Here is a 26,272-nt window from a genome sequence, read left to right on the forward strand (position 1 = left end):
TCCGATGGAACTTCCTCTATGGCCCCCAAAGAGAGGAGCCCAAAAACCTCCTGTGTAAGGAGTTGCTCGTGAGAGGGGTCCCTGAAGAGGGACGGGGAGGGGGAGTGGGAGGGGGGGGGCGAGGAAAATTGGAGGGCGTATCCCCTCTCCACCGTGCGAAGGACCCAGCGGTCCGAGGTTATAAGGGACCAAGCACGGTGGAAGCGGGAGAGGCGATCCCGGAAGGGGGGAGTTGGATCCTGGATACAGGCCGAGGTGCCGTCCTCGACTGCACCTTCAAAAGTTTTGCCTAGGCCCTGAAGGTGGCCTAGGCTGTCCCTAGTTTTGACCAGGTTGAGGGCCGGTCGACCTCCGCCTGCCCCCTCGACCCCGCCGCCTGGCAAAGTCCTGTCTAGGACGCGGCGGGGGAGGGTAAAATCTCTGTGGCGGTGGCCGGAAGGGTCTGCGCTGAGGCCCCGGGACATGCATCCCCAGGGAGCGCATCATTGTCCGCGAGTCCTTGAGGTTTTGGAGCCTCGCGTCAGTCTTCTCTGAAAAGAGTCCCTGTCCCTCAAACGGCAGATCTTGTAGCGTCTGCTGTAGCTCTGGTGGCAAGCCAGACACCTGGAGCCAGGAGAGTCGCCGCATGGCTATCCCCGACGCCAGGGTCCTAGCTGCCGAGTCTGCAATGTCAAGCGAGGCTTGTAAGGAGGTGCGCGCCACCCGCATACCCTCCTCTACCAAAGCCCCAAACTCCTCCCTCGATTCCTGGGGAACCAGCTCCTTGAATTTCCCCATCGAGGACCAGGAGTTGAAGGAGTAGCGGCTCAGGAGCGCCTGCTGGTTGGCCGCTCGGAGTTGGAGCCCCCCCGCCGAGTAGACCTTGCGTCCGAACAAGTCGAAGCGCTTAGCGTCCTTCGACTTGGGCGCAGCGGCCTGCTGGCCATGGCGCTCCCGTGCATTCACCGATGATACCACCAGTGAGCACGGCTGAGGATGGGTATACAGATATTCATGGTCTTTGGAGGGGACAAAGTACTTCCGCTCCACTCCTCTGGCCGTGGGTGGAATCGAGGCCGGGGTTTGCCAGATGGTGGTGGCATTGGCCTGAATGGTCGGGATCAACGGTAACGCCACGCGAGAGGGAGCGTCCGCTGACAAGATATTTACAATGGGGTCGTGCACCTCCACGATCTCCTCCGTTTGGAGGTCCATATTGCGCGCCACCCTTCGCAAGAGGTCCTGGTGCGCTCGCAGGTCAATAGGAGGCGGACCCATGGCGGATGTGCCCGCTACCGCCTCATCGGGGGAGGAGGAGGAAGATCCCCCCGGTGGCAAGGGGTCCAAGGGTGGTTCCTGCTCCAGTTGTTCCTGTTGAACGTCAGCAGCCCCTGGGACCAGGGCCTCCACCGGAGTGGGCACCGGCGCCTCCATACCACCTGGTGGGGGGCGGGAGATGGTGGCCTCCGGGACCCTGGGCTCGGAGCGTGCCGAGCGGGACGCAGAAGGAGGGGCGCCTTGCGCCTGGTGGTAGGCCCACGGCGTCCAGAAGGACCAATGCGCAGGAGCTTGCGTAGGGTCCTCCGCTGTCTCCTCCAGGTGGGTGGCCTCCGCCTCCGAGGAACGGGACGCCGACCTCGATGGCCACGGCGGTGCCGAGCGCACCGACACCGGCACCGGATGGTACGGTGCCGATCGGTGCCGGTCGTAGGGCGATCTGTCCCTGCCCGGTGCCGGGAAACGGTGCCGAGATCCAGATCGGGATCGGTGCCGGTAGTCTCTTCGGTGCCGAGAGCCCGATCTGGAGCGGGACGAAGATCTCGAGGAGGCCCGGTACCGGGAGCGGCCTCTCGAGCCCGAGCGGCGCTCGTACCGGTGCCGGGAGCTCCTCCTTGAGCCCGAGCGGTGCCGGTCGTCACGACGGTGCCGGGATCTGGAACGGCGTCGTGAAGGTGATCGGTGCCGCGAGTACGACCGGTGCCGAGGTGACATTCGGCGCCGGGACTCCGAGCGGCGTCGGGACGTGCTCCTGGACCTCGAACGGTGCCGCAAGTCTGGGGCTGGAGACGGCGGGCGCAGCAGGGCAGGCTTGCCCCTAGACTGCAGCTGTCGCGGAGCAGCCGGTGCCGGGAGGTGTGACGGCCCCGGTTCGGTGAAGGCAATCAGGTCCCGTGCCGTTGCAAATGTCTCCGGGGTGGACGGGAGACAAGGTTCCACCACCAGCCTAGGTGGGGAAACAGTCCGCACCGGACTCGACGGCCTCGGTGCCGGAGTCAACGGTGGGGCCGCCTGTTGTGGGCGGTCCAACGGCGGACGCGGCTCTACCCCCGGCACCGAGGGAGCCGGCGTCTTCGGCGCAGCCTTGTCCTGGGTCTTGCGGACCTTCTTGTGGCCCGGAGACAGCGATCGGCGCCGAGGCCCCTGAGGCGGGCGCGGTGCCGACGTCGGTCGGTGCCGTGGTTTATCCGTCGCACCGGTCGGAGCCGCCGGGGCGCTGCGCACGGAGGCGCTGGGTGCCGGGGTGCTGTGCACCGAAGTGCTCGGTGCCGGGACGCTGCGCACCGAAGGAGGGTCCGGACTCAGAGCCGCCTCCATCAGGAGCTGTCGGAGCCTGAAATCTCGCTCCTTCCTCGTCCTCGGCTTGAAGGCCTTGCAGATAGGGCACTTATCTGCGGGATGGGCCTCCCCAAGGCACTTCAAGCAGGAGCTATGCGGGTCGCTCGTTGGCATGTGCTTCCCGCAGGACGCGCACGGCTTAAAGCCAGGAGCCTTGGGCATGAGCCCGGCTGTGCGCCGGGGGGAAAAGGGGGGAGACAACCCCCTAAACCCCCGCTAACTATTTACAACTAAACAAAAAACTAACAATTAACTATCTAAAGAACTATAACAACTATATACAACTATCTACACTAATGAAAATGAGAAAGCTAGGGAGAGTGGAGATCAGCTATGCCGCGCTCCACAGTTCCAACGACCGTCAGGGGCGGTAAGAAGGAACTGAGGGGGCGCTGGGTCGGCTGGGGTATATATCCAGCGCCATAACGGCGCCACTCTAGGGGGCTCCACAGCCGACCCACCGGGGTTGCTAGGGCAAAAATCTTCCGACGATCGTGCACGCGGCGCGCGCACACCTAACTGGAATGGATATGAGCAAGCACTCGAAGAAGAATCTCTTTTACTGGCCCAACCTCTGTTGGTGGAAGAGACCTGCTTTCGAGCCCCAAAGCCAGAGCTGAACCCTGAGGGGCTGAGGTCACAGCCCAAGCTGGTGTGCTGCTTGCCCAAATGTCCCCCACCCTGAGACTAATGCCCACGCAGGCCAATCCACGCAGAGAGCCCAGCTCCAGGTTCACCCCACGGGATGGCTCCTGATCTCCCTGAGCTGCATGGGCAGAGGAGGGGACAGGCAGTGGGTTTTAGGGCCAGCCAGCAGGGCAGGCTATCACTCTGTAAAAAGCGATGGCAGAGAGGTACCACGTAGGGCCCAAAGCGTGCAGTGCTCACTGGAGCAGCCCTGCCCCCTTGACCCCGCCCTCTGGCATCTCTGGTGAGCAGATGCTGGCCAGACATTGGGGTGGTGCCCCCCTCGCAGGGGGAAATGGGGGGGAGGAGGATCGGAAAGACGGAGTTGTGCCTCTCACAATAACGTGCCCACAACATGGCAGCTGCATCCAGGATTCAGCTCCCAGCATGCACAGCTGGGGACAGGGGTGTTCCCTCTGCCCCATAGACCCTTCGTCCATGCCCCACGCATCGCTTGGGGGTTTTCCCCATTCAGACCCCACCCCTCCTTGGAAGGGGCTCGTTAACAGGAGGGCTCCCTCCACTCCTGCATTAATGCCAGCCACGCTGAGGGGAGGGGGACGCCCCAGAGAACGCTCCCAGTTGGGCTCCGGGCGCGGACGCTGGCTAGTGGCTGGTGAAGTTCAGAGCCAGGCCACGAGTCCCACGCAAAGGAGACGCTTCCACTGGCTCCAAAAGCCACCCAGTCACTAGGGGATTTGAATGCAACTGAACCAATCACACCTGTTCTGCATCAAGACTAGTCCGGGGCATGGAGGGGGCTGAACAACGGGCGCCTCCAGTAATTGCTGATCTGAGGAGACTCCCAGCCGTAGCACCACTGAGATGCTGTTGCACCCACGGCTCGTTTCTCACCCCACACGCTGCCACAGTTGCTTACAACACAGCTTTAATCCCCAGCCTCCAGTGAGCAGCTTCCTCTGCTGAAGGAGGCAGATTTCACATACATGGGACAGTGCGAGTCAGCCCTTCGTCCTGGCTGGGCCACAGCCCCAGCGCCGCCAGCTCTCACGAGGAGTCGTACCATTGTACGAGATCGCAGCTTCCTTTAAAAAAGTGTCTTGCCCTCCCAGCTGCAGAGAAAAGCTTGACAAGCATGACCTGAGTGAGCCTGACGGCTCAGACATCAGAATCAAAACTTAACAGCTGTTGGGTTTTAAATGCTCAGGAGTTTTAAGCCCCACTCGTGACTTCTGGGGGTCGGACCTGATGTTTGAATCTTTGGGTCGGTGATGCTGTGCCCCGGGATCTCACTCCACGACAATGCAGTGAGCGCCATGGGTGAGGGAACGTGGAGAAGGACGGCATCTGACATGGAGAACCTTCCCCACCCACCCTGGAGGACTGACTGGGTCTGTTGAGCCACCTGCAGAACTGGGTCCGAGGGAAGCGCCTGTTTGTCATACACATTTGGTGGGCCCCTCTGCACCAGGGCTCCGAGTCGGACGCATTTCAGCGCAGGTGTCCACCCATTTACAAGTGACAAACCCATGTGATCAGCTTCGCCTAGAACACACTGGCTAGGATACACACACTGCAACACGTACACCCCACAGGGCTGGGTGCGTTACTGGCCCCTCTGCCTAACCCCCAGAGGATGGCACCTGGTACAGGCCCACCTGGGGACTCAGCCATTTAGCTCAAGCTGTAGCAGCTCCTGCTCTTAGCTCTGAAGTGCCCGGTTCTATCCCTGGTGTGTAGGCCAAGATGGTGGCTCATTGACAAACCTCTGGACACCCCCAAATTCTCTTCTGGGGGCTCTCCAGTGATATGGGATAAAGGATGTCGGCAGCCCACAATAACAGCGCATGGAAGCACTGCATGGAGACTATGTGTTGGCAGCTGTCCTCAGGGAAAGTATTATCCATGTCTGTGGTTGGAGAATCAGAGAAATGTCGGGTTGGAAGGGCCCTTGAGAGGCCATCAATTCCAGCCCCTTGCGCTAAGGCAGGACCAAGTCACCCTAAACCAGCCCTGACAGGGGTTTGTGCAACCCAGTCTTAAAAGCCCCCAATGACGGGGATCCCACAACCCCCCTTGTAGGCCTATTCCAGAGCTTCACTCCCCTGAGAGTTAGAAAGTGTTTGCTAATATCTAACCTCCATCTCCCTTGCTGCCGATTACGCCCATTGCTACTTGTCCTCCCTTCAGTGGAGGTGGAGAACAATTGATCCCCATCCTCTTTAGAACAGCCCTTCACAGATTTGAACACTGGTATCAGCCCTCCCCCACCTCAGTCGTCTTTGCTCAAGACCAAACATGCCCAGGTTTTTGACCTGTCCCCAACAGTCAGGTTTTCTAAACCTTTGATCATTCTGGACTCTCTCCAATTTGTCCACATCACCCCTAAAGTGTGGTGCCCAGAACTGCACACTCCTCCCACTAAGGCCTCTCCAGATCCCAGGCTGTCACCCCAAAGCACCCTACCAAGACAGCCTAGCCCGCTGCCAGGAGACGTTGCTAATCCATTTGACTGGGTCTTATACCACCCATAGCACTGTAAACAGAGACTGAAGAGGGGGAGAGAGGGAGCAGCACGGCTTGAAAGATGACCACTTGTGCCTGACTACTGGTGACTCCAGCTGGCACTGGCCCGGGCGATGCCATGGTAGAGCCTGCCGAATGCACCCTACTTTGAGAATTCCTGCCCAGTTTGCACTCCCTGATTCCTCAGGGCACCGCACAGGAAGGTGGGACTCACAAGTAGCAGACTGAGGTGGCAGCTTAGATTGGTGGCCAATTGGGGGAAATGCCCAGTATTGGCTAAGGACTGGCAGGCCAGGTGCACGGCTGGGGGAGAAGACCGGAGCGTGCTACCCCCAGCAAGGCACAGCAGTGCACTGGGCCGCCCATGGCGCTTGTTTGTAATAGGGGCACTGGCTGCGTCGACTCTTCTATATTCCCCAGAAGCTCTATAGAGGTAACCTGCGACCCGAAAGGCAACAGTGACTGGACTAACTCCCACATCCGGTCACTTTCTGCGGGGCTGGCAGAGCTGCGTCAGAGCACACAAAATGACTGGAAAACTGGCCATTCCAAAGTTACCTTGGGCTGGGACTGAGAACCGCGGTGCTGCAAAAGGGACGCGGACATGCACATGGTGTTAAAATCCAACATATTTTCCCCTTGATCACATGATTTCCCTTCCCCCATGTACCGATTTTTCAGAAAGCCCCAGATCTCGACGTTTACAGCATTATCCTCCTGAACATCACTTCTCTGTCAGATCGACGCACTGCTGGGCTGTTCCAGGCGGGACCAGGCCCTATGCCCTGATTGTTCACACAGCATCACTTGAGAGGAGTAGGTTCCACAGGCCCCAGTTTGTTATTGTAGGGTTGCTACAGCCCAGCAGGCTGCTCCAACCCTGGCTGCAGAGCGTGCCCATGCTGGCTTGCTATGGCAGGATTGCTGCTGGGTTTGAGAGGAGCTGCACGGCAGTGGGTTTGTTATGGTGGCGTGGGGCAGACGAAGGGGTTGTTGTAGGGTTGCCAGGGACAGCTTCAGCTAGTTTGAGTTTTTTCAAGAAAAGGCAGGTGGAATTTTAGGCCCGCCCAGCTCACAAGCGGAGAAAGGGGAGGCTGGGCCAGAGCTTAGAGCACCAGCCTAGAACGGGGAGACCTGGTTCAATCCCCTCCTCTCCCACAGACTCGGGGTGCAACCTTGATCCTGCCACTCACCACTCAGGGCCTCGCCTGTACAACGGGGTGACAGCCCTGCCCTGCCACCTGGGGCATGTGAGGATCACAGTGAAGATGTTGAGGTGCCCAGATACTACAGATAGGCAAGTGCCTACGGAAAAGTCAACACTGCGAAAAAAGATGGGTTCTTAACTTGAGTTACGGTCCATCCACTCAGGTCAGGATCCATCCACCCTGCAGTGGGGAGAGAGCCTCTGATCCCTGGGAGACAGACTCACACTAACAGGGCATGAGCCTGGCTCCCCAGGGTGGGAGGCGCGCTCACAGCTGCAGTGTAGACAGACCCCTAGGACAGGCAGACAGCATCTCTTCTAGGTCAAAGCTACTTACCCCCCAGCCAGGCATGGGCACCTGGCACATGGCAGGTGGGGTGGAGACCCAGACAGCCCCATACGGAGCCTGAACACTGCGTTCTCCCCACAGCCAGAGCAGCTCCGAAGGCTGGAACTGGCCGGTCACAGGTATTTCACCCTCTACCCCAGAAGGAAGTAGATTTGTCCACTGGTTCCCTTCTGAATGGAGGGCAGTCACAATGCGCACAGCTGCCAGTAACCCCAGGAGAGAGAAGCTCAGCTGCCATGCAGTTAAACCCCAGTTCAACGTGCCGCTGCCCTGTACAGACCCCCCACTGCTGGAGAATCCACTGAGCCCAGCACAGGAGCCTCGCTAGAAAGAGCCAGACACAAGCTACTGGCCTGGTAGCTTATCAGCAGGGACTGAGCAGGTCTGTAGCTTGCTGTTTCCTGTCCTCCTGACCTAGCGTGCCTCTGGCACTTCCTCTGTACAGAACTAGCATCACGGGGAGACACTCTCCGGTTTTCAGTCTCACAGAGAGGGCCCAATGAGGATTTGCCACTGCTGCCAGGAGGTGCTGATAAAACAACGCAGACTAAATGGAGCCTGCATGCTGCTGTGCTCCCCACCTTCTCTTCCCTGCCTCTCTGGTGCCCTGGTTGCCCTGGAATCAAACCCCGTTTCAAGGGCTCGCAGGGATTAGTGACCAGGGAAAACAGGAGTACTTGTGGCACCTTCGAGACTAACAAATTTGTTTGAGCATAAGCTTTCGTGGGCTAGAACCCACTTCATCGGATGCATAGAATGGATTAAGTGGGCTGTAGCGCACGAAAGCTTATGCTCTAATAAATTTGTTAGTCTCTAAGGTGCCACAAGTACTCCTGTTCTTTTTGCGGATACAGACTAACACGCTGCTACTCTGAAACCTGACCAGGGAGAGTTAACTGGTTTCTAAATGACAGTCTGTGTTTGTACAGTGCCTGGCACAGTGTGGTCCTGTCTGGCACAGAGGTCCCAGGTGCTACCAGCTGGCACTGCTGCCCTCCAATGGACAGAATGAGACATGGTCCCAGAGCTAAACCCAACATGGGGCTGTAGAGCAGAAAGCGACTCTCCTGTAGCTGGAGAGGTCGAGGCCACTCAAGGAGGATCCCAAGTGCTATGCTGCTATGCCAGGGACTGAACCAGAAGCAGGAGCTGCTATAGCTTGAGCTAAAGAGTCAGGCTCCGTAGCTGTGGCTGGAACAGACTCACCCTCTGTGGGCTGGGCAGAGCGGGATGTGGGACATGGCCAGCAGGTTGTACTCTGAGCTCACAGGGGCCCTAGAGGGCAGCACAGTGACCGTCACTCCCCGTTGGGCCCAGGTTTGCTACAATTTACATGGATTTTCAAACCTGCCTCTCCCCCGTCACGGACGCTGCCACTGGACTGGAGTGGTATGCGATAGGCAGGCACCCCAGTTTGACAAGGCAGAGCCACTATGCGGAAGAGGCCAGCTGGTCTTCACCTCGGGAGCCCCAGCTCCCCCCCAGGGCTGGGAGAGGGCAGCTCCCACTGGAACGCCAGGGAAGCCGGGACTCCAAGGTGCAAGTAAGGGACTGGCTCTGCGCATCAAGCGCTGGGGCTCAAACAACTCCCCTATCGTCTGAAGTACCTTGGGGCCAGTGTTCAATTAACACAACCACCTCGAATAGGTTGGGTCTCAATGAGCCCAGACAGGGCGTCTCCTAGAGTAACTTTGGCAGGCCTGGCTTGGCCTGCATGCTCCCAGCCTGACGGCACAGAACAGGGCAGCTCCAGCATCCCCTCTGACAATGGGATTTGCCTTGAAGTTTGCAGTGGCTTCATCCTGCCCCTGAACCGAATCCTCCCTGAGCCCCAGGTGTCATGACCGTCTGGGCTGTGATGCAGGAGGAGCTGTGCTAACACTGGCCTGGCTGGAAGCAGCTCACAGGGCCATTCCAGGGTACCTGGAGGAAGCAAGAGCTGAGCAGAGATCTCCCCAGCACCTCAGGCCTGCTCTAGCACACAGCTTCATGATCAGATAAGCCCTCGGCATCTTGTGCATGGAACCCGCGTCGCTCCTGCTGGTGCTAAGCTCCCAGACGGCAGCAGCCAACTCCAGGGCCTGACTCAACTCAGCTATGCCAAGGAGATGCTACTTCCTGCCATGTACAACCACAGGGTCTGGATGGGCTTTATACCCAACCCTGCCCCACAGCTAAACACAGCAGACAGCCACCCTAACTCAGGTAAGACCCCCCCCTCCAGGGGACTCACCCTCCAGTCAACATCTCAACAGAGCTGCCCTCTCTTACATCCCTTCTCACATCAGCAGGAGCAGCGACAGAGCTAGATTTTCCCACTGTCTGTCTCATTCACTGTCTGACCTGCCTCCCAAAGGCAGCCCCACCATCAGTCACAGGCCTTTCCTGGTCTAGTTGCGGCTGCCCAGACCTTTGGGTTCAGTTCCTCTGGCACCGCCAGGAGCCTCTCAGCTCTTCAGAGTCTTGTGTATCTTGCATGAGACCTATTGCATCTGGTCTACTAGCTGAGCCTTTATACCATGCTCATCTCTGTACCGTCCACATGCTCATTTCACGCATTCCTAAACAGATGCCTCTCGCGAGGTCTGCAACGGCACCCAATCGCTCCTGACGACACAGGACCTCCCATTTGTAGTCACCTCCTCCCAGGCACAACCCGTACTAACAGGCAGGGATCTCAGCGCAACAGGCCTAGTAAGATCTATGTATAAACAAGATAATCCAACCCTTGGCATTTTCGTTTCTACCTCCTGTCCGTAGCCTGTGAGTGCTGCCTAAAATACCAGGGTGTGGCCAATGATCTTGAAATGCGGAAGGTCTGGGATGGAAATTCTAGGAGCTACAAGTTTATCCTCCACCCAGAGCAGGTGCTGAGCTACAGACCACATCCCGGAGCCATGCTGAAGTGGCTGATTCGCCGCCCGCTGGGAGCCAGGATGGGTTTCACCCTGGCGAGAAGCAGCACGTTACCTGTGTACTCCGGGAAGCAGATGGTCAGGGGGCTGTGTATGATCTTCTCCTCAAAGAGGTCCTTCTTATTCAGGAAGAGGATGATGGACGTGTCTGTGAACCACTTGTTGTTACAGATGCTGTCAAACAGCTTCATGCTCTCGTGCATCCGGTTCTGGCAAAACAACCAACCATAGGCACTCAGTGAGCCAGACGGGACCCGGACAGAGCAAGAACTGGGTTAGGAGCCAGAGAAATGGCGGGGGGAAGGGCTGCCTAATGGTTAGGGCATGAGACGAATTCAAAAGACCCAGGTTCAATTCCTATGTCCCCCAAAACTCCGTGTGACTTTGTGCAAGTCACTTTGACCCAGAACCTCAGAGATGTTCAGGGGTCTCACTGCCACTGGAATCAAATTCCTTTATGCCATAGCCAAGTTCAGTTGAAATCAATGGAAGTTTGGTGCCTAAATACCTTTGAGTATTGGGCCTCAGTTTCCCATCTGTACAATGGGGATAATACTACTCCCCTGCTCATGGGTGAGTGATGGGGCCATACAAGGACATCAGACAGACTGGCATGAGTTGGGGAAGGTCTCAAGATCCAGCACAGCCAGAACCTCTGCCTTTTACACAGAGGAGATCACTGGATTTTGGGGCACCGTGTCTCAACTCTGGAGAAGTTTGGGCACCAACAGCCTCATGCACTTCCGCTGTTTCCTGGATGGAACTGACTTCAACCATTCCCACTGGAGTCTAGCTAGATGGGGATGCTCATGTCTCCTATGTTTAGGGGCCTAGGCATCCAGGTTAACTCAGTTCTAAGAGAATTCTGAGAAGCTTTACATGTTTTTAAGCCATACATTTTATTGCAGAGCAGTTTTCAGAGTAGAAAGCATGTGGGGGATGGTCACGGTCAGCTGGAATTCCTAGAAGCCACATGAAAGCATCAGACGGCTAGTTTATGACATGTTGTGACGTTATTGATATAATCTGGGACCATATAGATGATTGTTGCAACCAAGGTCCTGTAGTGGCACGCAAATCTTGTATAAAGGGGGTCAAATGGGGTGTCTAAGACAAGGTTATGGTTTACTGGTTATGATTAGGCTGTCTATATGTGTGTATCAATTTTGTAGTTGAAGTTATGAATATTGGCTCTATACTGTCTGTATTTCAAACTTATGCTATGCTGCTGGGTGACATCCCAGACAAACTGGTGTTAGCTCTGCCTAGCCTGCTTGATGGCCCATTAAGGACCATCAGCTATACAATGGACCCATTGAGAGAAGGCAAATATGCCTTGAGACTCAGCAAAGTATGCAGGAACTTGCCCATGTGACTCCAGACTCCATTTTGCTGTAATTTTCCACAGTAAGAACAAAGAGGTGTTCTTACACCTGGAAAAGACCATATAAGGCTGATGCCTCATCTCCATCTGGTCTTCAATCCTGCTTCTTACCTCTGGAGGAACTTTGCTACAAGCTGAAGCTTTGAACAAAGGACTGAGGACCCATCCCAGCGGGGGATGTAGTCCAGAGACTTGATTTGAACCTGCAGTTTATTCTATCGCTGCTGCAAGCCTGAACCAAGAACTTTGCCATTACTGTATGTAATTGATTCCATTTAACCAATTCTAACTCTCATCTCTATCTTTTTCCTTTTATGAATAAACCTTTAGATTTTAGATTCTAAAGGATTGGCAACAGCGTGATTTGTGGGTAAGATCTGATTTGTATATTGACCTGGGTCTGGGACTTGGTCCTTTGGGATCAGGAGAACCTTTTTCTTTTACTGGGGTCTTGGTTTTCATAACCATTTGTCCCGATAACGAGTGGTACTGGTGGTGATACTGGGAAACTGGAGTGCCTAAGGAGATTGCTTGTGAGACTTGCGGTTAGCCAGTGGGGTGAGACCGAAGTCCTCTTAGTCTGGCTGGTTTGGTTTGCCTTAGAGGTGGAAAAAACCCCAGCCTTGGGCTGTAACTGCCCTGTTTGAGCAATTTGTCCTGAGTTGGCACTCTCAGTTGGGTTCCGCCAGAACCGCATTGTCACACATGTGCACACAGGTTTAATCATCAACATCATGTGGAGCCACAGAAAGAGGAAGAAAGGAAAGAGATAAATGTGCTGGGGCATTGGGACGAAAAGGGAGGACGGTTTGGCTGTTAAGCTATTGTCATAGCCCAGCCTGGCACAGCAATACTGCACTGCTGGTGGCAAATTGCCAACCTTATAGAGCACTGAGACAACACCCTTCCCAAAACGCCAGCCTTGTCACTGTGGAGTACCGGAATTTGGGGAGAGAGATGATGTTAACCAAGTTACGCTCAACATGCCCGCAGGACCCAATGCGTCGCTGTGATCACTGAAGAGCTCGTGGAATTGTGGAATAAACCATGGCTAGAAGGCAGAATTGTTTAGCAGTGAGTAATGAGCCACTGGAGCAATTTACCAGGGGCTGTGGTGGAGTCTCCATCTCTGGAATTTGTCAGTCAAAACTGGCTGCTCTTGGGATTGTTTGGGGGCAGGTCTTTGGCCTGGTTATCCAGCTTAGATTAGACGTACCCAATGGTCCCTTCTGGTTTTGGGAGGATCAGATGAGGCAAACCCACAGCTTTCTACTGCCCCAGACAAGGGCTAATGAGTCGACTGAGATGCCCAGTTCCTGCACCCATCTAACCTACAGACACCCCTCGTTTCTGTCCCCTGCGTAAGAGAGGTGGTGCAATGGTAGCCAGTGAGCGTGGGGATAGAAGACACCCGGCAGGAGGAAGGAGACTGGAGTGCTGGGGAAAGGGGAGGGGGGACACGGGGGAAAGGCCTGGAGCCTCCCGCAGCAAACCCCCTCCCCGGTGAACATGCACAGATCCGGGGGATTGAGCCGGAGACACTCAGCCCATGGTCCCTCATGCTTGTGAATTTCAGACTAGCTCCGAGCAACGCAGGGCCGGATTAGCCCCTCTCCCATCCTTACCATCTCCTCGTCCTCAGCCAGAACCAGGTCGTAGGCGCTGAGAGCCACGCAGAAGATAATGGCCGTCACGCCCTCGAAGCAATGGATCCACTTCTTCCTCTCTGACCTTTGTCCGCCCACGTCAAACATCCTGCAAGCAAACAGCCAGCGTCACGGCAGCAGGGGAGCTCCCGTGCCGTCCCCACTGCTGAGCCTCAGCCTGATCAACGACCCCCAAGTCCAGAGAGGGAGAGCTGGCTAGGGCTGAGACTGGGAGCCACTCATCCCTGCTACTGACTGGCTGGGACACCCTGGCAGGTCTCGTCACCTCCATGGGCCGCAGTTTCCCCAGCTGTAAGACCAACCTCCCAGAGCTGAGAGGCTCAATTAGTTAATCAGGCCCAGATTTTCAAAGGATGCTCGGCAGCTGTGATAAATGAAGGGGGGGGGGGTAGCTCCCTTTTATGGGCACCCAGCCAGCCAGTTAGCTATAAAATCCCTCTTGGTAGCTGTTCTCTACTTGCTTTACCTGTAAAGGGTTAAAATGTCTGACTGCATGCATAGGTAAAAGGAAGTGAGAGCACACCTGGCCAAAAGAGCCAATGGGAAGGCTAGAACTTTTTAAAATTGAAACAAGACTCCCCTTTTGTCTGTCTGTGGTTGTTCTTCCAGAAAGGGGACACAAAGCAGCAATGCGGTAAGAAGTTTAAGCCAGGTATCAAATCATACATAGAATCTACTCATTTGAAACCCCAGATATGTAAGTAGATCAGGAAATGTCTAGGAAGACGCAATTAGGTTTATCTCTTATTTCTTTATGGCTTGTAGACTCCTCTGTGCTAACCCCAAATGCTCTTGTTTTGTTTGTAACCTTTAAGCTGGACCTCAAGGAAGTTATTTTGATGCTTAATTATTATAAGTGGTTCTTTTTAAAATCTAGCAATAGTCTAAGTTTTTAGATGTATTTTCTTTCTTTTGTTTTTAATAAAATTTACCTTTTTTAAGAACAAGATTGGATTTGTGTGTCCTAAGAGGTTTGTGCACATTGTTTAATTAGCTGGTGGCAACAGCGGATTTTCTTTGTTTTCTTTCTCAGCTCTTCCCCAGAGGAGGGATGAAAGGGCTTGAGGTTACCCCACAGGAGGGAATTCCCAAGTGAGCCTTCCTGAGTTCTCAAAGGGTTTTTTTTTTGCACTTGGGTGGTGGCATCATCTACCCATCCAAGGTCAGAGAAAAGCTGTAACCCTGGGAGTTTAATACCAGCCTGGAGTGGCCAATATTAATTTTTAGACTCCTTGCAGGCCCTCACCTTCTGCACTCAAAGTGCCAGAGTGGAGAATCAGCCTTGACAGCAGTTAAACACCTCTGAGGACCTGAGCCTAGGAGTCTGCAGGCTGCCTGGGGATGCTCAGGAGGGCAGAGTAAATCATTCTTGTTGAGAATCATTTGCTCACGTTACTTAGAAACCCCTTTGCCATCTCGGAAGGATTAAGTGGTGCTGGCACCAGCTCAGATGACTAGCTACTGTTCTCTTAGCCAGGCCAATGTGCCCCTCCCTCTGCTAAGTCAGCAAACTCCTGCCTCAGCTCCTGGGCACAGCAGCGTCACAGCAGCAAGTTGGACATGAGAATTTTAGCTGCATTTTGGCCCTTACCACACTACAACGTCTAACCAAGTCTGTAGCCAGCTGGTGATCTGAATGGCTCTAAAGTTGGGGTTTGAGTCCTGTGCCCTCCCAGAATTCCCCCGCAAAGGACAGACAAGTTCTCCCGCAACTGACAACTGACTGGGGGGAAAATCCCAGAGCGTCTCAGCACAAAGAATCATGGGATGTGCCCTCAGCACACATGGGTGAGTGCAGAGACAGTGAGGATGCTAACACGGATAGGGCTCTGCAGTGGGGACGCTCACACTCAGGCTAGGCTAACCCGGGTGCTCACACCCAGGTGCCAATCACCCAGGCTGGCTGTGTGGTGTAGACATAGGATTCTAACACTGGATAGTTAACTTGGGGATAAAAATGCACCTCCACTAGGGAAAAAAAAGTGTGTTTTTAACACGAGTTAGCGAACTTGTTAAAATCCCAGTGAAGACAAGTTAGCAGGTCTACTTGGCTAAATCCTAGGCTGCTCCAGTCTTTATCTCAACCTGCTAATTCATGTGAAAGTGACCAACTGCCTTGCCTTCACTGCAGCTTTACCTCATGTCAGCTAACCTGAGTTAAGAACAAACCTTTTTTCCCTGGAGAAGACAAGGTCACACAGACAAGTCATTTAAACAGCCTCCTCCCTTCCTGGGAAGTGTAAACTTCCCTTTTCCCTTCCAGCATCCATGCCTCATGGGAGGTATTACTGCAGCCTGCAGGCGAACAGGGAGTGTGCTGTGGCAAGCAAGGATGGATCTCTGGGAAGATGCTGTCAACAAGCGCTGGGAAGCAGAGGCTGAGGCCTCAGTAGCCTTGCACACATTCCGACAACTATCCTAGCAGTGCAAAGGAAATGCATGGCTCAAGAGCGAATTACACTGGTCACATGTAGTGCTGCTGAGCTAAATAGGATAAGAACGCTGTGTTACAGTACAACGTGTGAGGACCAATGGGGTTAGCACCTTGCTGGTTTAGAGTGAGTGCTCTGAACGTTAACTTGCCAGGCATACGCGGGCGTCAGTGGAGACTGGGCAGGAGATCGGGAGCTGGCAGCTCTGGAGTTTTATTCCTGGCTCTGCTGCTGGGTGGTGCTGGGGTAGTCACCTCGGCTTTCTGTGCCTCGGTTTCCACATGTGTGAAACAGGGATGATCAGACTCACTCACATGACTGGGGTGTGGGATGGCTTCCGTAGTTAAGGTGCAGAAAGCATTAAGACTGCCAAGTGGTGCACGTTGTCAGATAACGACAGTACTGCTTCCTGTGCGTGCAGCAGGCACCTGCTCACATTACACTCAGGAACTCTGGGGATGTTAGGCCTGGACGACACACCGAGTGTAACTAACGGTGTGATTTGAAACCAAATCAGTTTCAGTTTGTAATTGACTCGGGCTGTGTGTACACTTAAACTGCAAGAGTGGTGTAGCTGAAGCTCTTCCAGTAGCCACTCACTGCGGTGATGTGAGGGGCTCTCCTACCACCGGAGTAACCACTTCCCTAAGAGGCTACGGCTAGGGAGATGGCCGAATTCTTCCTAGTGCTGTTACACCAAGGGGTAGGTCAGCTTAACTACATCTTGCAGGGGTGTGGATTTTTCGCATCACTGAACAATGTGTAGACCTGGCCTTAAACTTCACTAATTTAAGAGTGTCCACACTACAGGGGTTGCACAGATTTCGCTAAATCAGTGCACAGGCTTGTGACGAACTGGGACTGTTCTTAAAGTGGTCTGTGAATGCTGACAGGGGAGTGTGGCTAGGAGAGTCTGCATCGGGGGGGATGGGAGACTGACCGAAGGAGAATACCTGAGCATGTAACATGAGAACCGAGGAAGGAGTGAGAGGCAAGGTGACACCTTTGCCAGGGAAACTGAACAAAGGCTGTGGGAGGGGTCGCTGAAGGCAGAGTTTCAGGAGCTGGCTAGTGACCATGGCTGGGAGGCAGACGGGGCTCTGACCTCCCAGGGGGGCTAGGGTGCCCGGGGACCCCAAGATGGACCTAACTGAGGGGGTTCTGTTGTCTGCGCCTGCAAGACCTGTCTTGGACTGTATTCCTGTCGTCTAAATAAACCTTCTGCTTTACTGGATGGCTGAGAGTCATGGTGAATCGCAGGAAGCCGGGGGTGCAGGGCCCTGAGTCCCCCCATACTCCGTGACTAGGCTGTGTGTAGAAAAGGATTAAATCATGCCACATTGGGATTAGATCAGTGCCCTGGATTCAGCTGCACTGGTCCGAGCCCCTAATGGATACAGATCAGTTTGGTTCAGGGAGCTTAGACCCCAGCTTGGGGTTCCCTGCGTTGCACCACCCAGCCCCAAACTGAAACTAAAAAAATCCCTCCAGCAGCTCTCTCTCCCCTCCCCTCTGCCCCTCCTCTCCTTTGTTCAGTCTCCCGGGCAGAAGGTGTCACTTCTCCCAACCCCCCTCCTGGCTCAGGTATCTCCCTGCAAGGGAAGTCTCCCATCCCCAATGTAACTCCCAGGCAACATACCCAGGTCAAATCCGCTCCGCTCCCTGCTCTGTCACATCGGGTTCTAGCCCACAAAAGCTTATGCCCAAATAAATTTGTTAATCTCTAAGGCGCCACAAAGACGCCTCGTTGTTTTTATTGGAGAAGATGGGGCTTACTATGAGAATTGAGAGGTGGGTAAGGAACTGGTTAAAGAGGAGACTACAAAGAGTCCCACTGAAAGGTGAACTGACAGGGTGGAAAGAGGCTACTAGTGGAGTTCCTCAGGGATCAGTCTTGGGACCAATTTTATTAACATTTCTATTACTGATCTTGGCACAAAAAGTGGGAGTGTGCTAATAAAATTTGTGGATGACACAAAGCTGGGAGGTTTTGCCAATACAGAGGAGGACCTGAATAGCATACAAGAAGATCTGGACAACCTTGAAAACTGGATGAAATTTAATAGTGCAAAGTGCAATGTCACTCACTTGGGGTCTAAACAACAAGAAGTTTTGCTGTAAGCTGGGGACGTATCAGTTGGGAGCAACAGAGGAGGAGAAAGACCTTAGTGACTATAAGCAGTCAATGTGAATGCAGTCCTAGGATGCATCAGGCAAGGGATTTCCAGTAGAGACAGGGAAGTGTTAGTACCATTACACAAGGCACTTGTGAGACCTCATCTGGGACACTGTGTGCAGTTCTGGTCTCCCATATTAAAGAAAGATGAATTGAAACTAGAACAGGAGCAGAGAAGGGCTACTAGGATGATCTGAGGAATGGAAAACCTATCTTATGAGAAGAGACTCAAAGAGCTTGACTTGTTTAGTCAAACTCAACGATGGCTGAGGGGAGATATGATTGCTCTCTCTAAATACATCAGAGCAGAGGTGGGCAAACTACAGCCTGCGGGCCACATCTGGCCCGCGGGACCGTCCTGCCCGGCCCCTGAGCTCCCAGCTCCTCCCGCGCAGAGCCACGCCGCCGCGTGGGCAGCACTCTGAGCTGCGGAGCTGCACGCTCCTGCCGATCAGAGTGGCAGTGTGTCTGGCTGCGGCCGGCGCGGTAAGTGGGCTGGGGGGGGGGAAGGATTGTATAAGGGGCGGGGGGTCCCAGGGGGCAGTCAGGGGACAGGGAGCAGGGGGCGGTTGAATGGGGTGGAGGTTCGGGGGGGGGCGGTCATGGGACAGGGAACAGGGGCAGTTGGATAAGCGTGGGATCCCAGGGGGCCTGTCAGGGGGCAGGGGTGTGGATGGGGTTGGGGCAGTCAGGGGACAAGGAGCAGGGGGGGTTGGATGGGTCAGGGGTTCTGAGGGGGGCAGTTAAGGGGCGGGAAGTGGGAGGGGGAGGGGGCGGGGGCCAGGCTGTTTGGGGAGGCACAGCCTTCCCTACCCGGCCCTCCATCCAGTTTTGCAACCCCAATGTGGCCCTGAGGCCAAAAAGTTTGCCCACCCCTGCATCAGAGGGATAAATACCTGGGAGGGAGCGGAGTTATTTAAGTTAAGTGCAAATGTGGACACAAGAACAAATGGATGTAAACTGACCCTTAACAAGTTTAGGTTTGAAATTAGGCAAAGGTTTCTAACCATCAGAGGAGTGAAGTTCTGGAACAGCCTTCCAAGGGGAGAAGTGGGGGCAAAAACCCTAACTGGCTTCAAGACTGAGCTTGATAAGTTAATGGAGGGGATGGTATGATGAGACTGCCTACAATGACATATAGCCAAACTGACTGCTAGCAGCAAATATCTCCAATGGCCAGTGATGGGACACTAGATGGAGAGGGCTTTGAGTTACTACAGAGAATTCTTTCCCAGCTGTCTAGCTCCTGGATTTTGCCCACATGCTCAGGGTCTAACTGATCACCATATTTGGGGTTGGGAAGGAATTTTCCCCCAGGTCAGATTGTCAGAGACCCCAGGGTTTTTCCTCTACAGCATGAGGCACGAGTCACTTGCAGGTTTAAATTAGTGTAAATGGTGGATTCTCTGTAACTTGAAATCTTTAAACGAAAGGTGGGCAAACTTTTTGGCCCAAGGGCCACATCTGGGAATAGAAATTGTATGGCAGGCCGTGAATGCTCACAAAATTGGGGTTGGGGTGCAGGAGGGGGTGAGTGCTCTGGTTGGGGGTGCAGGCTCCAGGGTGGGGCCAAAAAAGAGGAGTTCAGGGTGTGAGAGGGGGCTCCAGGCTGGGGCAGTGGGGTGCAGGGAGGTGAGAGCTCCAGCTGGGGGTGTGGGGTGGGGATAAGGAGTTTGGGGTGCAGGAGGGTGCTCCGGGCTGGAATTGAGGGGTTTGGAGAGCAGGAGCGGGATCAGGATCAGGGCTGGGGCAGGGGGTTGGGGCTCAGGGGTGCAGGCTCCAGGCGGCACTTACCTCAAGCGGCTCCCGGATCAGCAGACATGTCCCTCCTCTGGCTCCTACGCAGCGGCGCAGCCAGGCAGTTCTGCACACTGCCCCGTCTGCAGGCACTGCCCCTGCAGCTCCCATTGGCTGTGGTTCCTGGCCAATGGGAGCTGCGGGGGCGGACCTTGGGACAGGGGGCAGTGTGCAGAGCAGAGCCTCCTGGCTGCCCCTATGCATAGGAGCCTGAGGGGGGGCCATTCCGCTGCTTCCTGGAGCGCCGGAGTGTGGCAAGCCTCAGACCCTGCTCCCCAGTGGGAGCTCGAAGGCCGGCTTAAAACAGCTGGCGGACCGGATCCAGACCACGGGCCGTAGTTTGCCCACCCCTGCCTTAAACCATGATTTGAGGACATCAGTAACTCAGCCAGGCGTTAGGGGTCTATTACCGGAGCGGGTGGGTGAGATTCTGTGGCCTGCAATTCACAGGTCAGACTAGATGATCTTTTTAGCTAGGGCTGCCACAAACCCACTCTACAGGCATGTTCAGTGTTGCAGTTAGTTACTGTAGGAATGAGGTTCTTGCTCCTTTTTCAATCCTGGGAGCCTGCAGGGTCAGCACAGGTACGGCAGGGTGAGGCGGAGTCCGGCTCACACAGCAAGAGAATTGTGAGCCGAGCTCAAGTGCAGTGTGCCCGGGTCAGCGAACAGACCAAGGCATGTCTTCAGGGGCCTATATGCTCAGATAGTAGTGAGCATGCACGAAGGGGAGTGACCTAGCTTGACTCTCAGACCCCAGGGTGGCTAGCACTTACTCCCACCATTTGTTTTATGGAATAAGTGAGGCCTGAATTAGGAACCCCAGGAGGCCGCCTCCTTCCCAGGCCCACTTAGGAGACTTGAGCCTCCCTATGCAATCGCAGACCCTCCAATGGGTAGAACCCTGCACGGATACACAAATTATATCCGCAGATGTGGATAGCTGCACCCGCGGGTATAAATTGTGTATCTATGCAGGGCTCTACCACTGGGACAGGAAATACATCGTTCCCGCCACTGTCTGAGGCAGGCTCCAAATCCAGCCCTTTTTCTGGTGCCTGGATTTCATAGTAACTCTAAGCAACAGCACTGACACCTCTGCCCAAGCTTCCTCCCTGAAAGTGGCTGTCCCTCAGGTTTTCCTCCAGGCCCGCCTCTGGCCCAGCTTCCCCTGCCCCAAAGACACTCCCCCACCCTCTCTAGCGGAGGCACCTCCCGGCATGACTCAGCAGGAACCACCCATGGCTTTGGCACCCCAGCCGCATGCGACCCAGCAGAAAAGCACGGCGTTCCCACACAGCGCTGAGTAGTTGATGCCCAGTTACTAGGCATGCAAGGACCAGCTCTTGGGTATAAATAGGGAGAACGGACAGTGTCTTCTACCAGAGCCACGACTGAGCTCTCTTCCCAACCCCAGGACACACCCTCCCCTTCTCGCAGCCCAGGCCGTGGAAAGTACCAAATTGGCACAGTTGTCGGGCACTGGATTAAACATGAAATCAATCTTACCAGGATGGGGTCGCGTCCCCACTCCGCTCCACATGGCTCCTCATTACTGAGGAATGCTGTCAGCACAGGACATGAACTGGCTCAGGATGAGCCCTGCCTTGCCAACATCAGCTGACGTGACCCTGCTCAGCAAAGGCAGGAGGGCTCCCCAACCTAGCGAGGACTGAGGCAAGCATGTGATTTTCATTTAGGTCAGAAAACTGGGATTTAATTTGTTTGACCCCTTTTACGCCTTTCTCTCAATGGCTTCGCATTAGAGCCTCAAAGGCCTGTAAAAACACAGGCATTTGCAGAGAAGAGAGTTCAAAACCTGTAGCAATTACGAGTGCACAGGAGACAGGATCCCTTCTGGCTACATCTGCCTGTAGAAAACAGGCTACCCCTTGAATATGATCACAGACACTAAGCCATCAAATAGGACTTTGTTTCTCTCACAAACATTTCTAGCTTCTTCAACACAGCCACTGATGGCAAAAGAACATAAGTGATAAGAGAGAGGAATATTCACATGGTAAAGCTATTGCACAGGGGCCACCTAACAGCTGTTGGGTAGGATCAGGCGTGGCTGCTGTTAACCTGGGCGATAATGCACAGGGCCCCTGGAAAAATGGAGTGGGGTGGTTAGGCCTTCTGTATGGAAGTGGTGGAGCACCAACAGTTTGCTGTTGGAATGGATTTACTCACATCGTCTGTGGATTTGCACACTGGCCAGGAAATAATTGCAGTGCACCAAAGTGGGGGAGGAGTGAAGCCATTCAGCTGCTGCAGTTTTACAACCCTCCCTGCCTGCTGAAGGAAGAGCTAGCTCTGGGATATTCCAGCAGTGTGTTGCTATCACAAATAATGCTTCAGATTTACATTGCATCCACAGAACTCAGGGCACTTTACAAACAATGGGCCCTGTAAATATGATTTTCCATGCTGTGTGGATGGGGAAACTGAGGTGCAGAGCTGGGGACAGAAGTAGACCCAGTTTCCAGCCCCACACCGTAGTTGATAGCCCATGGTTCTTTGTGATCAGCTGGGGCTGGACTCTACTGCTGTTGCGAATGGTCACTGTGAAGAGGTCACCCCCTTCAGGAGTACAGCGCTCTCGCTGCGTGTTCTCCTTCTGGACAGGGTTCACTCGGGCTGTTTGGCTCTGTCCCCTAGATACAGTCAGGGCGGTAAAGTCACTTTAGCCCATTCGATTCCCTTGTGTGCTCTGGCCTGTGTGAAGCAGGAGGTCAGACCAGATGGTCAGAATGGTCGCTCCTGGCCATTAGGTCTATAACCAGCCCAAACCCTTGAGAAGGAAGAACCCCGAACCAGCCTGTGTGAAAAGGCTCCTGGTGAAGCACCAGCAATGAGTGGCTAGCTCTGGAATAGGAGCATGGAACATGGGACATTAGAGTTAACGGGCTTCTCTCTAATCAGCCAGCACGATTTCATTACAACTGAAATCTAGATCCTCCTCCTGGCCCACTGCCATGCCGCTAGCAGGGGTGCACGGCCTGCTGAGATGGGCCTTTTCCAATAGGCTGAGCAATCTGTTCAACAATGCTATGAAGCAGTCCCAGGAATTCCAGCTCAGAGACAATCAGAGAGAGGAAACCCAGCATCCCAGGAACATGTAAACATGCAGGGCCCGGCCGGAAGACGGGGTGTGAAATAATTAGGGTGCCTTAACGCACTCACTGAAAAGCTGCTCCACCTTTGGCAGCACACACCACTCCTGCAGTGTGCATTGTATTCCCATTCCTCCCAGAGCTCTCCTGCTGGGGGTCTCCAGTATGGCACTATGGTAGCCCCCTGGACTGGGGCCATGCCCTGACAATCCCCAGCAGCTCTTTCTACCTAGCCAAAAGTAAGTATTTTGGTATGTTCATCATGTTTCTCTACATTTCATGGGGGCGAGGAGGCTGGGAAGAAATTATAGCCAGGTATTTTTTTTAACTTAATGTTCTTGAACTCCATAAAAGCTCAAAGCCACCACCATGCCACATGGATTGAGCTCCTTCAGAGTGGGCAACCTTAGTTCACCTGCCCCATGCTGTTTTTTGGAGGCGGAACATCTGGTTTACTTTCTTGGCTGTACACCATCTCCCCCCTCGGAACTCCACCTGTGCATCAAAGGCTGGTCCATGACTCAAGCTGGATGACTAATTCTCATTAGTATGACAAGGTGGATGAGGTAATGTCTTCAGTTGAACCACATTTTGCTGGTGAAAGAGACAAGCTTCCGAGTTACACAGAGCTCTTCAGCTGAGAGACAGGTACTCAGTGTCACAGCTATAGACAAGCTCAAACAGATAGTTTGCAATTCCCCCCCACATCTCTGTATTTTGTCTGGTCTCTGTAACAATCTGCATCTTCCTTAAATCTGACATATTGATCTCAGAGGATCTAAAAAACAATGAAGCAGACATTTAGATTCTTGAAGACATTTTCTACAAAACCCCAATTATTTTAAGAAGGGCCTACATTTTTGGGTCTAAACTACTCCTGAGCAAGCAAGAAAGCCTGAAAGTGGCTGAAGTGCATGAACATCACCCACAAAGTTATTGGGCAGACTTTTCTGGAGGAGGATGACCCTAAAAGCACAAGGCAACTGAAAATCCAATCTACAGACTCCAGAGCTTTTCTCTAGCGCAATGTCACACACCACTAAATACCCTGAAGGCCAGATCCATTCCCAGACAGACGGGTATATAGGTAAGTGACTCAGAGTGGAGGAACCAGATTCCCAGGCAGGCTGAAGCTCCTTTTTCCACAGCTGAGCTGGGATCCCACAGGACTGCAATACATGGGCACCACTCCACTAGCTCTCTCACCCAACACCTCCGTCTCCCTGCATTGCTCCCACTGTGGCATAGGGCACCAGAAAGCCACTGGCATTTTAAGCATGGTATAGTCAAACTCTGCTCAGAGAAGATGCCCAAAATGCCTGTGGCCATTGGAGCGCTGGGTACACTATCGCTGCCATCAGTGACTCAAGACCTTTGTAACTAGCTCTCTGAGAGACAGACAAGCTGGCACTTCAGACAGAAGGAGCGTCAGAGGGACTTAGACTACGTCTACACTTTAACCGCTGCAGAGCGTCAGTCTAGACACTACACTGATGGGAGGGGTTCTCCCATTGCCTCCCCAAGAGGCAGTAGCCAGGTTGACGGAAGCATTCTTCTGTAGATCTAGCGCTGTCTACACCGGGGCTTAGGTCAGCTTCACGGTTTCTCTCCGAAGTGTGAATTTTTCACACACAGGAGATGCAGCTGTGCTGATGTAACTCTTCAGCAGGGACCAGCCCTAAGTCACCGAGGTGACTACTCCGTCCTATTGAGAGCGACACTTTGGTAATGCCACTGGCTCAGCAGGGGTGCTCACCCTCCATCTCCTCACTGGTCCCTGTGAAGATATGAGCTCGCATCACACTCCCAGCTAAAGGGAAGGGGAGCGCACACCGTTCAATCACCACATATAAGTTTCTGCTGCTGGGGATCAAAGTCCAGGCTCAATCCCCAGTAACCACCATGGTGCAGGTGGCTACAATGAAAGGGACTTTGCTGCTTCCATCTCCTGATGGGAAGCAAAGGGGGGCACTAAACTTGTTTATGCTGATTCAGGTTCTCACCCTTTCAAGCTAGTGTAATCTCATTCGATTCGATTTCATCGTCCCCTGGATGAACAGTAACCCAATGTCTGGAAGCTCAGGATTCTGCTATTTGTTGAGAGTGATCATCCCATTAATCAGTTTTTAAAGTCACCCCAATAAAATTTGCTAAGAGGTGTCACCAGCAGCAGCGACCATACGGGCTCAGATGTGACACACTTAGCTAAATAAAGTGCATTACAAAGCCACAACCCTGCTGGCGGGCTGAAGTCCCTGGGTGAAACAACAAAATATAAACACGCTCCATCTTTAACAGCCATGGTCTGACTACAGTTGCAGCCCAGGAGTGAGGGGGAGGGGACAGGGACTAGGACCTGTGCCAAAGGGACGGACCAGTTGATTTTATTACTCTTTCCATTCTCTAATTTCTATGGTCATAGACAGGAAGAATGGCCCAGTGGTTAGGGCACCTCCCTGGGACACCAGAGACATGGGTTCCATCTTCTGCTCTGCCACAGACTGCCTGGGTGACCTCGGGCAAGTCATTTGGACTCTCTACCTCAGTGGAACCAGGGGTGGCACTTCCCCATCCAACAGGTGTCTTAGGAGGAGAAACACTTTACAGAGCGTGAGACATTCAGATACTACGGTGAGGGGAGCTATAAACCCAGCTAGATACCAAATGGCAGGCCTAGTCTGGGCGTGATGTGAACCAAGAGGGTGCATGATCCTTTCCAGCTACGTTCATGTGACGAACTACAGTAGTCCCAGCCAAAGGTGGCTTCCCTGGGTGCATTGTGCTGTCAGGCTGAGCGTGCCCAGACGGCAGCGAGCTGGTTCTGTAGCAGCATGGTCCAGGAGTACATAGGCATCAGCTGGAAACCTGCTACACTCAGCACCCAGTAGGTCTGATATGTCACATTCTTAGTGCCGACATGTGCATTCAGCATGTTCTCTTCCCACTCCATGTGCAGTACTATTTGGGGGCTGGCATTTGGAAAGCACAATTTTATCATGCACAGGGAGTGGGAGGCTGGGCTGCAGCCTGGCGAGATCACAGGGACAGGGCAACCGCTGAAGCAACAGATCCATCTCCGGAGCTTCTTGACTGATTACAGAGTTTTATTCCAGTGGCAAGTTTAGTTTTCCTGCAGGTTTCAGAGATCTGCGAGTGCCTCTGTGGTACGTTGAAGTAAAGCTGGGCCACTTCAAACAGGAGTCAGGGCGTTGCCATCTGGCCCCCAAACCTTCTAGTCTCGTTACAGTACTAGTGAAGAGCTAAGGTAGCCACCCTCAGCCCTGCTGTCATGCTGGCAGCTGCATCCCTCCCTCCCAGTTAATGCTCACATAGCGCTAGGGGGATTAGCCGCACTGCAGCCTCTTGGAATGGGAAGAAATTGGGCTAGGGGAGCTACAAATTTAAAAGCTGAATGATACAGTATCAACAGGTGGGAAGCCAATGCTTATTTCTACTTGTA

General features: G+C 53.9%; 1 protein-coding gene across 2 annotated transcripts in view; it reads right to left on the bottom strand.

Moving 5' to 3' along the window:
* GNAI2 (G protein subunit alpha i2) overlaps window positions 1–26,272 on the bottom strand; it is a 189,918-nt gene that overhangs the window by 6,561 nt on the left and 157,085 nt on the right. For both annotated transcript variants that reach the window (XM_024193622.3, XM_024193623.3), the window contains 2 exons: window positions 13,250–13,379; window positions 10,296–10,449 (listed from right to left, as the gene is read on the bottom strand). In XM_024193622.3, the coding sequence (XP_024049390.1) occupies window positions 10,296–10,449; window positions 13,250–13,379 (284 nt within the window). The remainder of the gene's footprint in view (window positions 1–10,295; window positions 10,450–13,249; window positions 13,380–26,272) is intronic.

This window comes from Terrapene carolina, unplaced genomic scaffold, assembly GCF_002925995.2.
Source record: "Terrapene carolina triunguis isolate 2854851 unplaced genomic scaffold, T_m_triunguis-2.0 Scaffold235, whole genome shotgun sequence".
NCBI classification, from domain to species: domain Eukaryota; kingdom Metazoa; phylum Chordata; order Testudines; family Emydidae; genus Terrapene; species Terrapene triunguis.